This window comes from Myxine glutinosa, chromosome 4, assembly GCF_964187855.1.
Source record: "Myxine glutinosa chromosome 4, kmMyxGlut1.1, whole genome shotgun sequence".
Taxonomy (NCBI): Eukaryota; Metazoa; Chordata; class Myxini; order Myxiniformes; family Myxinidae; genus Myxine; species Myxine glutinosa.
The window spans coordinates 114,924,702-114,942,586 of NC_136264.1; the positions used below are offsets into that span (position 1 = coordinate 114,924,702).

The following is a 17,885-nucleotide window of genomic DNA, read 5'->3' on the forward strand; positions in this document are numbered from 1 at the left end:
GCTCCCATAAATCATAACACTTCTCACTTTCTTCCTTATCCTCCTCTCCAACACCCTTTCCAATACCTTCATTCCATGCTCCAATAACTTTATCGCTCGGTACAAGCCACACTCCAGAGGGTCACCTTTCCCCTTGTATAGAGGGATGAGGGTACTCACTTCCCAATCCACTGGAATGCGGCCTTTTTCACCACCAGATTACAGATCTCTGTCATTTCCTTCACACCCCAACTTCCTGCTGCCTTCAACATATCTCCCACAACTCCCGTCGGCCCTCCCACTTTTCTACTCTTCATTGCTTTTATCGCTTTCTCAACTTCCTTCTCAGTTATCTTTTCTGCCGGTCCCAAAACTGGGTTACTCCCTATATTGTCGTCCCATTCATTCTCTGCATTCAACAGCATTTCCATAAATCTCTTCCATCTTCCTTTAATCATGAATCCCGCTCTCTGACCCTCTTCCGAATCCAAGCGTTCTCCGAACATTTTCCTACATGCCTCCTTTGCTACCTCTTTCTTTGCAGTCTTCTTGGCTGCCTTATAACTTTCATGCTCTTCCTTTTCTGCCCCCGTACCCTTCGCCTCCTGCCATTCCTTGAACTTCTTCCTCTTATCGTCAATCTTCTTTCCAACTTCCTCATCCCACCACCATGTTTCCGAGTGCCTCGGTGGTCCTTTTGTCCATCCACATACCTCACCAACGGCTCCCAACAGACTATCTTTCATTGACATCCAACCACTTTCAAGCTCAACCACATCATCCTCTACCATACAAAGCCTCTCTTTTAATGCCTCCCTCACCGTCGCCTCTTTCAACCTCCACACCTTCATTCTCGGTTGGTACTTCACCCGCCGAGCTCTCCTCGCATCTTTCACCCTTATGTCGCAGACAACCAAGTGGTGCTGTGAAACAGTCTCCTCCCCCGGGATCACCTTTGTGTCCCGGAGGTGCGCCTGATCTCGCCTGCGCACCATCAGGTAGTCAACGGTTGTCGTCGACCCACCTGACGTGTGTGTAACAAGCGTATTATCTGCTTTCTGGAACTGAGTATTACCTTGTGATCTTGTTTAAAGGTAGTGATTATTAACCTTCAAACTATCATGCTTTAATTCAGGGGATGATGTGCAGATATACTAAATCTGATTATTCAAAAATGGACTTACCATGAGGAGGACGTGGCATAACTGACCACACTTGGGATAAAAGAGGAAGAAAGGTAAGTATTAAAATCTTCAGCGCTAAATTAACAGAATAAATAGGCAAAATATTAAGTGCACAGCCATGGTTCACAAATAGGACAGCAGGAGGGCAGCAAGAGCAATAATTGTAACCAATAGATGACAGTAATGTTAAAGCACGAAATATTCATGATGAAATTGTGTAGCTGTTTATGTGGTGTTGGTAAAGAAATCCTTGCAATGTGGTAGCAATTCTCATGTCCCAAACTTTCTGATTATTTTGGTGAGTAGGCAACACCTATCTTTTGCTCTGAAATTCCTGCGTGCCATCTGGTTTGAGGAGCATGCTGGCCAACACCCAACTTTCAAAATCATATATTCCACCCCAGAATGCTCAGTGTGCATGCGCAGAACCCCCCAGAAACGTCGGCGTTCGAGGCATCATCAAGTATATTGTTTGTGGTAGATACGGATTGTTACTTATCACGCTTCTGAAATAAGATGAAAATAATTGTAAATATACCTGAAAGAAAGGGCTGTGCCTCTGTACAACGAACGACTTGGAGAACTTTCTCAGCTCGCCGAACGGGCAGCTAGCTACCCGTACTGCAAACTCTACTAAACGGGGAGCTACCCATAATATCATGTGTCTGAGTGCATGGTCCGAGTGAACAGACCTTTGCTATTCAAACCTCCGACGGATAACTGCAAATGAATGGAATGTGTATCTGGATTAGGTACTTCAGAAAACCAATTAAAAGGACATAACTGGGGCTTGTTAATGCACAGGGCAAGTTTAGACACTGTATCTCACACTCTCACTGTCTCTCCGAAAAGACTGTCTGGAAAACCCTCCCATCAACTTTCTCAACAATCCTCTTGAAGAAGTTCTGTCACTCAAGCTTTTGGGTCTCTTTCCTGGGAAGCCACATTTCTGCCATGATCATTCCTGTGAAAGCCACATTTCCAAGCTGGCCTCCAAAGCTATTTGCTGACTGGGCTTCCTCGTTGTGCGAAATCCTTTCTGGGTACTACTGAGCTCCTCGCCACATCAAAGCTTTCATCCGCAGCTTGGTGCACTGCTCTTTCCTCTGGGCTGGTGCTCCTACCTCACACCTAGCTCGGCTTTACGCTGTGGAAACCAAGGCTTTTAGGCTCATTGGTATCTCCCGCGATGAAGCTGATTCTGAGGGACTCTTACCCTCACCCCGCAGGCAGGTTGGCAGTGTTTCTGTCCTCTAACGACTCCTCTCTGGCATTGCACCCCCTGCTCTGTCCCCCAAATATTACTTCAGGACGCACAAGATCTGTCAACGACCGTCTTCTGGTGAAACTGCCAAAATGAAGTCTCTCTGCTGACCTTTACTCTTTCAATCCTCTTTTTTTACTTACCCCGTCGGCAATAAGCTCCCCACAATATCTTCAATCCCACTCCTACCTACAGGTCTTCAAATCAACTGTCCACCACCATCTCTTATCTTTCCCAAATTCAAAACCTTGATTTTTCTACCCCTGTTAATCAACCCCAAATCCACATCCTTCAAATTCCGTTTTCTTTCCTGAAAGTCCTTGTGTCCATCTTGTTTATTCCGTGTGCCCTGCCCCAGCCCTCTCCGTTCCACTGATCTCCTTATGTCCCTGTTCTCTACTGTTGTTGTAGTTACCTCTCTCTCCCCATTTTGTGATACGATCCTTGATATAGTATTCAATATATGTATAAAAATGGTGTTTATATGGTATTTATATGTACAGTATACAGTCACGTGAAAAAGTAAGTACACCCCATGTAAAGTTTTGACTTTTTAAACATATTTCCACATACAGCTATTTGATCTTCATTTCAACAATATTGACAGATAAAGGTGATATAATATAACAAATATCATGAAATATTTACATTTTGTAGTCCATTGTATAATTTAAATAAACAAAAATGCAAATTTCGCATGTGGAAAAAGTAAGTACACCCTTGGCTCTAATAGGTGGTATTGCCCCCTTTGGCAGAAACAACCTCAAGTGGGCGTTTCTTATAACTGTCTACCAGTCTCTGACACCGACTGGGAGAAATTTTTGCCGAATCCTCCATGCAGAATTCTTTCAGCTGTGCGATGTTTGAGGGGTTTCTTGCATGCACAGCTCGTTTCAAATCCCCCCACAACATCTCAATGGGATGTCGATCCAGACTTTGACTTGGCCATTCCAGAACCCCCCATTTCTTTCTTTTCAGCCATTCCTTTGTGGATTTACTGGTATGTTTAGGGTCATTGTCATGCTGCAAGGTCCATTTGCGGTTGAGCTTCAACTTTCCGACTGATGGCCTCACATTATCATCAAGCACCCTCTGGTACAATGAAGAATTCATAGTGGATTATATGATGGTGAGCTGCTCAGGCCCTGATGCAGCAAAGCTGTCCCAAACCATTATATTTCCACCACCATGCTTTACAGTTGGTATCAGTTTCTTGTGGTCAAATGCTGTCTTTGGTTTTCGCCAAACATGTCTTCTGGGAATGTGACCAAGTAGCTCGACCTTTGACTCATCTGTCCAGAGCACATTGTTCCAGAAGTGCTGGTCTTTGCCTAGGTGTTCATTGGCAAACTTTAGTCTTGCCCTGATGTTCTTTCTGGACAGAAAAGGTTTCCTCCTGGCACACCTCCCATGTAGATCAAACTTGTGCAGCCTCTTTCTAATGGTAGACTCGTGCACTTTGACATCAACAGTGGCAAGAGCTACCTGTAGGTCCCGTGATGACATTCTGGGGTTCTTAGAGACTTCTTTCAGCATCTTACGGTGTGCTCTCGGGCTGAACTTGCTGGAGCGGCCTGGCCTGAACAAGTTGGCAGTTGTTTTGAATCCTCTCCACTTGTAGATGATCTTCCGGACAGTCGAATGATTGATTTCAAATTGTTTGGAGATCTTTTAAAATCCCTTCCCAGACTCGTAGGCATCAATAACCTTCTTTCTGAAGGCCTCAGAGAGCTCTTTTGATCTAGGCATGGTGACGCCGCACACTTCAACAACAGAGAGCAAACCAAACGAAATGTCTGAGGTTTAAATAAGACAGGTTCCTCCAAGATCCTCTCCAACGATGTTCTAATCATTTGCACCTGAGCTGGTGCAACTGATTCTAATTTTAGGTATTTGAAGTAGTGATAAATGTAGGGGTGTACTTACTTTTTCCACATGCGAAATTTGCATTTATGTTTATTTAAATTATACAATGGACTACAAAATGTAAATGTTTCATGATATTTGTTATATTATATCACCTTTATCTTTCAATATTGTTGAAATGAAGATCAAATAGCTGTATGTTGAAATATGTTGAAAAAGTCAAAACTTTACATGGGGTGTACTTACTTTTTCACATGACTGTATATATGGTATGTGTATATATATATATGGCATATATATATCTGGTATATAAATGGTGTATATCTGGTATATGTATGTATATGGTATATATATATATATGTATACAGTGCATTCAGAAAGTATTCAGACCCCTTCACTTATTTCACATTTTGTTATGTTGCAGCCTTATGCTGAAATCGTTTAAATTCATTTTTTTCCTCATCAATCTACACTCCAACACCCCGTAATGACAAAGAGAAAACAGGATTTTAGAAAGTTTTGCAAATTAAAAAAAACAAAAAAGCTGAAATAACACATTGACATAAGTATTCATACCCTTTGCTATGACACTTGAAATTTAGCTCAGGTGCCTCCCATTTCTCTTGATCTTTGAGATGTTTCTACACCTTGATTGGAGTCCACCTGTGGTAAATCAAATGATTGGACATGATTTGGAAAGGCACACACCTGTCTATATAAGGTCTCACAGCTGGCAATGCATATCAGAGCAAATACCAAGCCATGAGGTCGTAGGAACTGCCTGCAGAGCTCAGAGGCAGGATTGTGTTGAGGCACAGATCTGGGGAAGCCTACAAAAAAAAATTTCTGTTGCATTGAAGGTTCCCAAGAGCACAATGGCCTCCATAATTCTTAAATGGAAGAAGTTTGGAACACCCAGGACTCTTCCTTGAGCTGGCAGCCCGGCCAAACTGAGCAATCGGGGGAGAAGGGTCTTGGTAAGAGAGGTGACCAAGAACCCGATGGTCACTCTGGCTGAGCTCCAGAGATCCTGTGTGGAGATGGGAGAAACTCCCAGAAGGACAACCATCACTGAAACACTCCACCGATCTGGGCTTTATGGCAGAGTGGCCAGACGGAAGCCAAACAGTTCAATCTTGGTTTCATCAGACCACATAATCTTGTTTCTCACAGTCTGAGAGTCCTTTAGGTGCTTTTTTTACAAACTCCAAGCGGACTTTCATGTGTCTTTCACTGAGGAGAGGCTTCCGTCTGGCCACTGGCTTATGCAAATTGTATACTGCCAAACTCGAAAGTCTGCACGAGCAAATGGAAGCAATGTTTCTTCCAGAATGGCCCTGTACTTGAACTGGTTCAGGTTTCCATTCAGAACAACCAGGTCAGTTTTGCCCCCTGCATGAAAAGCAGCCCAAACGGTCACCCCACCACCTCCAGCTTGGACTCTTGGCAGTATACAATGTTTGTTGTGGGCTTCATGCACTTGTCTGCGCACTCGGACGTGGCCATCTTGACGATAGACCAGAAATCTAGACTCGTCACTGAAGATCACGTGATTCCAGTGTCCTGGCTGCCATTGACGGTGCCCTCTGGCCCACTGCAATTGGCGCTGGCAGTGTTGTCTGGTCAGGCGTGGCTTTCTCAGGGGATGCCTGGCACGATAGCCTGCTTGAACCAGTCGTTGGTTGACTAGCCTTCTGGATACAGGCACATTTGTCAGTTGCTGCCACTCAGCCCTAAGCCGATTAGCTGACTTGGTATGGCCATTGCGGACTAACCGGTGCAGCTGGCGATCATCCCTCCTTGTGGTTCTGCGGGGACGTCCTGGCCTCGGTATTGGAGTAGGGACACCCCTCTGAGCATTTCGTTTCAGGATCTTTGACACCTGACCTTGAGTGATGCCATACTGTCGAGCACGCACGCTGTTTCATGCCTTTTTTTCGTAAAGCCACCACTCCATGACAAACAGCATTGTCGAGTTGACGGACCATCTCCAGAGGAAGCGGCAATAACTTTTGGAGACGTGCAGCAGTTGTTTTCCACTCGTACAGAACGCAACAACCCTTGTATACCCGACTGTGAAGCCAATCATCAAATGCACCTGTCCGTACATTTTGCCCAGCCACCTGTGATATAATCCTGTTGTTGACTTCTTGCTGCAACAGACAATCAGTGACATGGTTCTTTTAACAAATAAATCACCAAAGTGTAAAAGAAACTCACCAGATTGATATACTGAGTTAAGAAAGTAAACCCAAGTCAAGAAAAAAAAAATATTCCATATTAAATGCCAAGTCTGTATATATATATACATATACATATTTCTGTAGACAAATATCTGTGTCGTCTGTGTTATGTAGACAAATATCTAATATAACACAGTCGTCTGTGTTATGTTGTATTGTCTTGTCACTGAACAACTCCCGCAACTTCTTGTGAAATCGTACAAAATTTCTGGTATGCACCTATCTCTCCCGTGTGTATATTATCCTCAGCGTATTTTTTTGAATTTATTTTTATTTTATAAAAAAATAAAATTCAACTTAAATATTCAAATTCTGTTGTTTATAAAATGTAATATCACATATATTACAAATACATTTGTGCAAAATAATTGTTTGTGTTATGATTGGTTTTATCCATTGGAAAACAGCAACTCAGTTGCATTCAGTCATCTATCTAAAATTCTAAATACTGTATCTACATATCTGGGCAGTGTCTATGTTGTCACTGAACTACTCCCTCAAACTTTTGTTTCTGTGGTTGTGAAGTGTTTCTAATAACGTGGCTGTGAGGTGTTTTGAATTACGTGGTGGTAAGGTCTTTTGAATTACGTGTATGTATTTTGGTGAACAGGAAACACCCTATCTTTTGAAGAGAAAAGCCTCCCTGACATCAAGTTGACGGACCATATGAGCTAAATCTGGACATGTCAAATCATGTCAAGTTTGGAAACAGAGAAATCAAAACATCTTCATTCTGGCATCCAATTGGTAAAGATCGAGACATTATTATGTTTGTTTGGAAGTTTTGATATCTGAAGGTGACGTACAGCTTAGCGGTCCAATTGCTTCTGCAAATTCTTCCCAGAAGCCAGACTAACTCTGCCTTTTAAACCAAACACAAGGCAACACATGATGGAACATCTTAACGTCCACCACCTAAGGTGGATGGAGGCTGTTTTCACCTCTGTCTGGCTGTTTGTCTCTTTGCTTCGGACTAAATTTGGTGGGGATGTTTGGTGTGTAATAAGGATCAATTGATTTAATTTTGATGAGGAGTCTAATCCGTATCCAGATCAGAGAATTTTCAAAGTGATTCTTCACCATTGATACAAAGGGTTAAAACGATATATTGCACGATATCTCAAAAAGTTGTGGACAAATTCGGACAAAACTTGGTGCACAGGTTGATTGTGTGACAAGAATGGATCGATTAGATTTTATTAAATATCCAAATGTAGATCCGGATACAAGAATCTTTTCAATTTTCAAAGTGATTCTTCACCATTGATTTTGAGATGGTGCTATAAATGATATATAGCATGATATCTCAAAACGATGTTGTCGGGTTATGACTAAATTTGGTGGATGTGTTGGGGAACTGACAAGAACAAGACGAATAGATTTTGGTTCAGGTTCGAATCCAGATCCGGCCTATCGGTGAGATACAAAACGTAAACTGTTCAGCTTGGAGGAGTTATGCTCTCTACAAAGTGCTGTTCTCGTTTTTGATTTCTGTTTCCAAAGTTGAGACTCATGGAAGACAGAGAATACACAACGGAATGGATGGCAGCTCCATCACCATGATAAACATGAGTGCGCTGAGAGAACTTCCCGACCTCAAACCAATGTTCATACAGAACTCCTCAAACATCCCAGGACGAATCAAAACTCTTCCCTTCTTTCCCTTGTACGTCCCACTCACCAACCTAACTTCTGCTTCCGGCACTCCCATCCATCTCAGTGTCGCCATCACCATCTCGCTCAGCACAGTGTATTCTATCTTCATATAATTTATTTAATCTTTACTTCATTGAAATTGAATTATATACTTGACCACTATCGAACACAAATCATCTTATTTGCACTTTTGAACCCGTCTGTTTAGCAGTACTTGGAGATGTTACATAAGGGTGGGTTAACACTGCTTCAATAGCCCAAAACCGCATGATTTTTTTCAAACAATCTTTAAAATCATTATGTTTTTTTTGAATTAAAGGCCAATATGTACTTGAACACTGCGTTGGGTAAGTGTTGTATAAACTCTTTAGTTAGTATAGACATTGGATTGGGGGTCGGGCATGAGTTCATCTTATACGTGTGCTTTGTTTTCCAAGGGTAGTGGTTGTGCTGCTGATGCACCTCCTCTCATATTTTGGGCATGTCTTTGAAATTCGGTCGTCATGCCGGTGACGACACAGTGATCTTGTTGAAAGGTAGTGATTATTAACCTCCAAACTAGAATGCTTTATTTCGGGGGATGATGTGTAGATATAGTAAATCTGATGATTCAAAAATGGACTTACCACGAGACGGACCTGGCACAGCAGACCAAAGGTGGGATAAAAGAGGAAGAAAGGTAAGTATTAAAATCTTCAGCGCGAAATTAACAGAATAAATAGGCAAAATATTACGTGCACACAACCATGGTCAACAAATAGATCAGGAGGAGGGCAGCAAGAGCAATAATTGTAACCAATTGATGACAGTAATGTTAAAGCACGAAATATTCATGATGAAATTATGTTGCTGTTTATGTGGTGTTGGTAAAGAAATCCTTGCAATGTGGTAGCAATTCTCATGTCCCAAACTTTCTGATTATTTTGGTGAGTAAGCAACACCTATCTTTTGCTCGGAAATTCCTGCCTGCCATCTGGTTTGAGGAGCATGCTGGCCAACACCCAACTTTCAAAATCATATATTCCACCCCAGAATGCTCAGTGTGCATGCGTAGAAACCCCCAGGAAAGTCGGCGTTCGAGGCATCATGAAGGACATTATTTGTGGTAGATACGGATTGTTACTTATCACGCTTCTGAAATAACACAACAGGCACTTTAGGCCATTTTCCCTGCTAGAGCGGGGGTTGGCCTTGCGGGCCCCATGACAATCTTCTCAATTTTGTCCTATTTTCTACATCTCCCCTTGTTAACCCCCTTGGCTGCATTTCTTCTTCTACCACCTTGAGCCATGTATTTTTCTGTCTCTATTTCCTTCTACATTCATTTCCATCACTCTTCTCAACCAATCACTTTCATCCTTCCTCAACTCGTGACCAAACCATCTCCACCTGTTTCTCTCCACAGCATCCATTGCAGGCTCTATTCCCATCATCTTTCGCAATCCATCATTTGTCTTCCTCTCTCTCAACGATACTCCACACATCCACCGAACCATTCGCATTTCCACCCTTTCCAGCCTTCGTTGCTGCTCTACGTTCATTACCCATGTCTCGCTCCCATAAATCATAACACTTCTCACTTTCTTCCTTATCCTCCTCTCCAACACCCTTTCCAATACCTTCATTCCATGCTCCAATAACTTTATCGCTCAGTACGAGCCACACTCCAGAGGGTCACCTTTCCCCTTGTATAGAGGGATAAGGGTACTCAGTTCCCAATCCACAGGAATGCGGCCTTCTTTCACCACCAGATTACAGATCTCTGTCATTTCCTTCACACCCCAACTTCCTGCTGCCTTCAACATATCTCCCACAACTCCTGTCGGCCCTCCCACTTTTCTACTCTTGATTGCTCTTATCGCTTCCTCAATTTCCTTCTCAGTTATATTTTCTGCCGGTCCTAAAACTGGGTTACTCTCTACATTGTCGTCCCATTCATTCTCTGCATTCAACAGCATTTCCATATATCTCTTCCATCTTCCTTTAATCCTGAATACCGCTCTCTGACCCTCTTCCAAATCCAAGCGTTCTCCGAACATTTTCCTACATGCCTCCTGTGCCTTTGCTACCTCTTTCTTTGCAGTCTTCTTGGCTGCCTTATAACTTTCACGCTCTGCATTTTCTGCCCCCGTACCCTTCGCCTTCTGCCATTCCTCGAACTTCTTCCTCTTATCGTCAATCCTCTTTCCAACTTCATCATCCCACCACCATGTTTCCGAGTGCCTCGGTGGTCCTTTTGTCCATCCACATACCTCACCAACGGCTCCCAACAGACTATCTTTCATTGACATCCAACCACTTTCATGCTCAACCACATCATCCTCTACCATACTCAGCCTCTCTTTTAATGCCTCCCTCACCGTCGCCCCTTTCAACCTCAACACCTTCATTCTCGGTTGGTAATTCGCCCGCCGAGCTCTCCTCGCATCTTTCACCCTTATGTCGCAGACAACCAAGTGGTGCTTTGAAAGAGCCTCCTCCCCCGGGACCACCTTTGTGTCCCGGAGGTGCGCCCGATCTCGCCTCCGCACCATCAGGTAGTCAACGGTTGTCGTCGACCCACCTGACGTGTGTGTAACAAGCTTATTATCTGCTTTCTGGAACTGAGTATTACCTTGTGATCTTGTTTAAAGGTAGTGATTATTAACCTTCAAACTATAATGCTTTAATTCAGGGGATGATGTGTAGACATACTAAATCTGATGATTCAAAAATGGACTTACCACGAGACGAACCTGGCACAGCTGACCAAAGGTGGGATAAAAGAGGAAGAAAGGTAAGTATTAAAATCTTCAGCGCTAAATTAACAGAATAAATAGGCAAAATATTAAGTGCACAACGATGGTTCACAAATAGATCAGGAGGAGGGCAGCAAGAGCAATAATTGTAACCAAATTATTGATGACAGTAATGTTAAAGCACGAAATATTCATGATGAAATTGTGTAGCTGTTTATGTGGTGTTGGTAAAGAAATCCTTGCAATGTGGTAGCAATTCTCATGTCCTAAACTTTCTGATTATTTTGGTGAGTAGGCAACACCTATCTTTTGCTCTGAAATTCCTGCGTGCCATCTGGTTTGAGGAGCATGCTGGCCAACACCCAACTTTCAAAATCATATATTCCACCCCAGAATGCTCAGTGTGCATGCGCAGAACCCCCCAGAAACGTCGGCGTTCGAGGCATCATGAAGTATATTGTTCGTGGTAGATACGGATTGTTACTTATCACGCTGCTGAAATAAGATGAAAATAATTGTAAATATACCTGAAAGAAAGGGCTGTGCCTCTGGACAACGAACGACTTGGAGAACTTTCTCAGCTCGCCGAACGGGCAGCTAGCTACCCGTACTGCAAACTCTACTAAACGGGGAGCTACCCATAATATCATGTGTCCGAGTGCAAGGTCCGAGTGAACAGACCTTTGCTATTCAAACCTCCGATGGATAACTGCAAATGAATGGAATGTGTATCTGGATTAGGTACTTCAGAAAACCAATTAAAAGGACATAACTGGGGCTTGTTAATGCACAGGGTAAGTTTAGTCACTGTATCTCACACTCTCACTGTCTCTCCGAAAAGACTGTCTGGAAAACCCTCCCATCAACTTTCTCAACAATCCTCTTGAAGAAGTTCTGTCACTCAAGCTTTTGTGTCTCTTTCCTGGGAAGCCACATTTCTGCCATGATCATTCCTGTGAAAGCCACATTTCCAAGCTGGCCTCCAAAGCTATTTGCTGACTGGGCTTCCTCGTTGTGCGAAATCCTTTCTGGGTACTACTGAGCTCCTCGCCACATCAAAGCTTTCATCCGCAGCTTGGTGCACTGCTCTTTCCTCTGGGCTGGTGCTCCTACCTCACACCTAGCTCGGCTTCACGCTGTGGAAACCAAGGCTTTTAGGCTCATTGGTATCTCCCGCGATGAAGCTGATTCTGAGGGACTCTTACCCTCACCCCGCAGGCAGGTTGGCAGTGTTTCTGTCCTCTAACGACTCCTCTCTGGCATTGCACCCCCTGCTCTGTCCCCCAAATATTACTTCAGGACGCACAAGATCTGTCAACGACCGTCTTCTGGTGAAACTGCCAAAATCAAGTCTCTCTGCTCACCTTTACTCTTTCCTTCCTCTTTTTTTACTTACCCCGTCTGCAATAAACTCCCACAATATCTTCAATCCCACTCCTACCTACAGGTCTTCAAATCAACTGTCCACCACCATCTCTTATCTTTCCCAAATTCAAAACCTTGATTTTTCTACCCCTGTTAATCAACCCCAAATCCACATCCTTCAAATTCCGTTTTCTTTCCTGAAAGTCCTTGTGTCCATCTTGTTTATTCCGTGTGCCCTGCCCCAGCCCTCGCCGTTCCACTGATCTCCTTATGTCCCTGTTCTCTACTGTTGTTGTAGTTACCTCTCTCTCCCCATTTTGTGATACGATCCTTGATATAATATTCAATATATGTATAAAAATGGTGTTTATATGGTATTTATATGTACAATATACAGTCACGTGAAAAAGTAAGTACACCCCATGTAAAGTTTTGACTTTTTAAACATATTTCAACATACAGCTATTTGATCTTCATTTCAACAATATTGACAGATAAAGGTGATATAATATAACAAATACCATGAAACATTTACATTTTGTAGTCCATTGTATAATTTAAATAAACATAAATGCAAATTTCGCATGTGGAAAAAGTAAGTACACCCTTGGCTCTAATAGGTGCTATTGCCCCCTTTGGCAGAAACAACCTCAAGTAGGCGTTTCTTAGAACTGTCTACCAGTCTCTGACACCGACTGGGAGAAATTTTTGCCGAATCCTCCATGCAGAATTCTTTCAGCTGTGCGATGTTTGAGGGGTTTCTTGCATGCACAGCTCGTTTGAAATCCCCCCACAACATCTCAATGGGATGTCGATCCAGACTTTGACTTGGCCATTCCAGAACCCCCCATTTCTTTCTTTTCAGCCATTCCTTTGTGGATTTACTGGTATGTTTAGGGTCATTGTCATGCTGCAAGGTCCATCTTCGGTTGAGCTTCAACTTTCCGACTGATGGCCTCACATTATCATCAAGCACCCTCTGGTACAATGAAGAATTCATAGTGGATTCTATGATGGTGAGCTGCTCAGGCCCTGATGCAGCAAAGCTGTCCCAAACCATTATATTTCCACCACCATGCTTTACAGTTGGTATCAGGTTCTTGTGGTCAAATGCTGTCTTTGGTTTTCGCCAAACATGTCTTCTGGGAATGTGACCAAGTAGCTCGACCTTTGACTCATCTGTCCAGAGCACATTGTTCCAGAAGTGCTGGTCTTTGCCTAGGTGTTCATTGGCAAACTTTAGTCTTGCCCTGATGTTCTTTCTGGACAGAAAAGGTTTCCTCCTGGCACACCTCCCATGTAGATCAAACTTGTGCAGCCTCTTTCTAATGGTAGACTCGTGCACTTTGACATCAACAGTGGCAAGAGCTACCTGTAGGTCCCGTGATGACATTCTGGGGTTCTTAGAGACTTCTTTCAGCATCTTACGGTGTGCTCTCGGGCTGAACTTGCTGGAGCGGCCTGGCCTGAACAAGTTGGAAGTTGTTTGGAATCTTCTCCACTTGCAGATGATCTTCCGGACAGTCGAATGATTGATTTCAAATTGTTTGGAGATCTTTTAAAATCCCTTCCCAGATTCGTAGGCATCAATAACCTTCTTTCTGAAGGCCTCAGAGAGCTCTTTTGATCTAGGCATGGTGACGCCGCACACTTCAACAACAGAGAGCAAACCAAACGAAATGTCTGAGGTTTAAATAAGACAGGTTCCTCCAAGATCCTCTCCAACGATGTTCTAATTATTTGCACCTGAGCTGGTGCACCTGATTCTAATTTTAGGTATTTGAAGTAGTGATAAATGTAGGGGTGTACTTACTTTTCCACATGCGAAATTTGCATTGATGTTTATTTAAATTATACAATGGACTACAAAATGTAAATGTTTCATGATATTTGTTATATTATATCACCTTTATCTTTCAATATTGTTGAAATGAAGATCAAATAGCTGTATGTTGAAATATGTTGAAAAAGTCAAAACTTTACATGGGGTGTACTTACTTTTTCACGTGACTGTATATATGGTATGTGTATATATATATATGGCATATATATATCTGGTATATAAATGGTGTATATCTGGTATATGTATGTATATGGTATATATATATATGTATACAGTGCATTCAGAAAGTATTCAGACCCCTTCACTTATTTCACATTTTGTTATGTTGCAGCCTTATGCTGAAATCGTTTAAATTCATTTTTTTCCTCATCAATCTACACTCCAACACCCCATAATGACAAAGAGAAAACAGGATTTTAGAAAGTTTTGCAAATTAAAAAAAAAAAAAAAGCTGAAATAACACATTGACATAAGTATTCATACCCTTTGCTATGACACTTGAAATTTAGCTCAGGTGCCTCCCATTTCTCTTGATCTTTGAGATGTTTCTACACCTTGATTGGAGTCCACCTGTGGTAAATTCAAAGCCAAACAGTTCAATCTTGGTTTCATCAGACCACATAATCTTGTTTCTCACAGTCTGAGAGTCCTTTAGGTGCTTTTTTTACAAACTCCAAGCGGACTTTCATGTGTCTTTCACTGAGGAGAGGCTTCCCTCTGGCCACTCTGCCATAAAGCCCAGATCGGTGGAGTGTTTCAGTGATGGTTGTCCTTCTGGGAGTTTCTCCCATCTCCACACAGGATCTCTGGAGCTCAGCCAGAGTGACCATCGGGTTCTTGGTCACCTCTATTACCAAGGCCCTTCTCCCCCGATTGCTCAGTTTGGCCGGGCGGCCAGCTCTAGGAAGAGACCTGGTTGTTCCAAACTTCTTCCATTTAAGAATTATGGAGGCCACTGTGCTCTTGGGAACCTTCAATGCAGCAGAGATTTTTTTTGTAGGCTTCCCCAGATCTGTGCCTCAACACAATCCTGTCTCTGAGCTCTGCAGGCAGTTCCTTCGACCTCATGGCTTGGTTGTTGCTCTGATATGCATTGTCAGCTGTGAGACCTTATATAGACAGGTGTGTACCTTTCCAAATCATGTCCAATCAATTTAAATTTACCACAGATGGACTCCAATCAAGGTGTAGAAACATCTCAAAGATGATCAAGAGAAATGGGAGGCACCTGAGCTAAATTTCAAGTGTCATAGCAAAGGGTCTGAATACTTATGTAAATGTGATCTTTCAGTTTTTTATTTTTGATAGATTTGCAAAACTTTCTAAAATCCTGTTTTCTCTTTGTCATTATGGGGTATTGAGTGTAGCTAGATGAGGGAAAAAATGAATTTAAACGATTTCAGCATTAGGCTGCAACATAACAAAATGTGAAAAAAGTGAAGGGGTCTGAATACTTTCTGAATGCACTGTATATACAGACTTGGCATTTAATATGGAATATTTTTTTTGTGGGGGTGAACTTACTTTTCAAGATGTCTTAGAACCAAAAGTTCATTGGAATTATGTTGAAATTATTCTAGATTTTGTTAATGTGACCTTTAAAAGAAACAAAAACCACATATGACATTTCGAAACAAATAAATTGATCCTTGAAAGTGATGTAAACTGATATCGAACTCAATTCATGGACAGTACTGTGTTAAACTTCTGTACGTTTTCCAGAAGTATCTCTTTATTTTGCACATTAGCCAAATTTTTTTTTAACAAAAACAAAAGTGAAATTACGACTGGGATTACGGACAGTAAAATTACAGTTCAGTACTTCGTGTCACCCCCAATAGCTTTCAGGAGAGCACGTACACGTTGAGGCATGCTGTTCACGAGATTTGCCAAGGTTTGGACAGGAATCGCTTGCCATGCAGTGACAATAGCCTGCTGCAATTCACGCACAGAGGTCGGCTGCTGGTCCAAGTGGTCGATTTGACGCGTTAATTCTGCCCACAAGTTCTCTATCGGATTCATATCCGGGGACATGGCAGGCCACTCCATATGCTCTACACCACGGTCAGCAAGAAAGTGTTGGATCATGCGAGCACGATGAGGCCGTGCATTGTCATCATGGAAGACAAAGTTTCCTCGAAAGTCTGCACGAGCAAATGGAAGCAATGTTTCTTCCAGAATGGCCCTGTACTTGAACTGGTTCAGGTTTCCATTCAGAACAACCAGGTCAGTTTTGCCCCCTGCATGAAAAGCAGCCCAAACGGTCACCCCACCACCTCCAGCTTGGACTCTTGGCAGTATACAATGTTTGTTGTGGGCTTCATGCACTTGTCTGCGCACTCGGACGCGGCCATCTTGACGATAGACCAGAAATCTAGACTCGTCACTGAAGATCACGTGATTCCAGTGTCCTGGCTGCCATTGACGGTGCTCTCTGGCCCACTGCAATCGGCGCTGGCGGTGTTGTCTGGTCAGGCGTGGCTTTCTCAGGGGATGCCTGGCACGATAGCCTGCTTGAACCAGTCGTTGGTTGACTAGCCTTCTGGATACAGGCACATTTGTCAGTTGCTGCCACTCAGCCCTAAGCCGATTAGCTGACTTTTTTTTTTTCTTTTTTTTTTTTTGTATACAAGATCGAGGCTCGTGAAAGAGCAAACATTAATCACACAAAAAGACAAACCGACACACAAAACACAAAAAACAAGGGGAGCGGCAGACAAGATGGGGAGAGAGGGGGGAGGACACAAAAGAGAGGGGGAAGAAGGGGAAGGACACAAACACAACATTTGAGAGCAGGGACATCGGGAGGACTTGGGGGGAGGTGGGAACCTTGGTATGGCCATTGCGGACTAACCGGTGCAGCTGGCGATCATCCCTCCTTGTGGTTCTGTGGGGACGTCCTGGCCTCGGTATTGGAGTAGGGACACCCCTCTGAGCATTTCGTTTCAGGATCTTTGACACCTGACCTTGAGTGATGCCATACTGTCGAGCAATAGCACGCTGTTTCATGCCGTAATTTCGTAAAGCCACCACTCCATGACAAACAGCATTGTCGAGTTGACGGACCATCTCCACAGGAAGCGGCAATAACTTTTGGAGACGTGCAGCAGTTGTTTTCCACTCGTACAGAACGCAACAACCCTTGTATACCCGACTGTGAAGCCAATCATCAAATGCACCTGTCCGTACATTTTGCCATGCCACCTGTGATATAATCCTGTTGTTGGCTTCTTGCTGCGACAGACAATCAGTGACATGGTTCTTTTAACAAATAAATCACCAAAGTGTAAAAGAAACTCACCAGATTGATATACTGAGTTAAGAAAGTAAACCCAAGTCAAGAAAAAAAAAATATTCCATATTAAATGCCAAGTCTGTATATATATATACATATACATATTTCTGTAGACAAATATCTGTGTCGTCTGTGTTATGTAGACAAATATCTAATATAACACAGTCGTCTGTGTTATGTTGTATTGTCTTGTCACTGAACAACTCCCGCAACCTCTTGTGAAATCGTACAAAATTTCTGGTATGCACCTATCTCTCCCGTGTGTATATTATCCTCAGCGTATTTTTTTGAATTTTTTTTTATTTTATAAAAAAATAAAATTCAACTTAAATATTCAAATTCTGTTGTTTATAAAATGTAATATCACATATATTACAAATACATTTGTGCAAAATAATTGTTTGTGTTATGATTGGTTTTATCCATTGGAAAACAGCAACTCAGTTGCATTC

The 17,885-nt window shown here is 42.6% G+C and overlaps 1 protein-coding gene across 50 annotated transcripts in view; it reads right to left on the bottom strand.

Moving 5' to 3' along the window:
* Nucleotides 1-17,885, bottom strand: part of LOC137425109 (inter alpha-trypsin inhibitor, heavy chain 4) — a 332,019-nt gene that overhangs the window by 66,383 nt on the left and 247,751 nt on the right. For 9 of the 50 annotated variants that reach the window (XM_078776327.1, XM_078776318.1, XM_078776313.1 and 6 more), the window contains 2 exons: nucleotides 10,916-10,936; nucleotides 8,819-8,830 (listed from right to left, as the gene is read on the bottom strand). In XM_078776327.1, the coding sequence (XP_078632453.1) occupies nucleotides 8,819-8,830; nucleotides 10,916-10,936 (33 nt within the window). Of the gene's footprint in view, nucleotides 1-1,163; nucleotides 1,194-8,818; nucleotides 8,840-10,915; nucleotides 10,991-17,885 lie in introns of all 50 variants that reach the window. The other 41 variants (XM_068113193.2, XM_068113169.2, XM_068113205.2 and 38 more) reach the window with 8 other exon arrangements.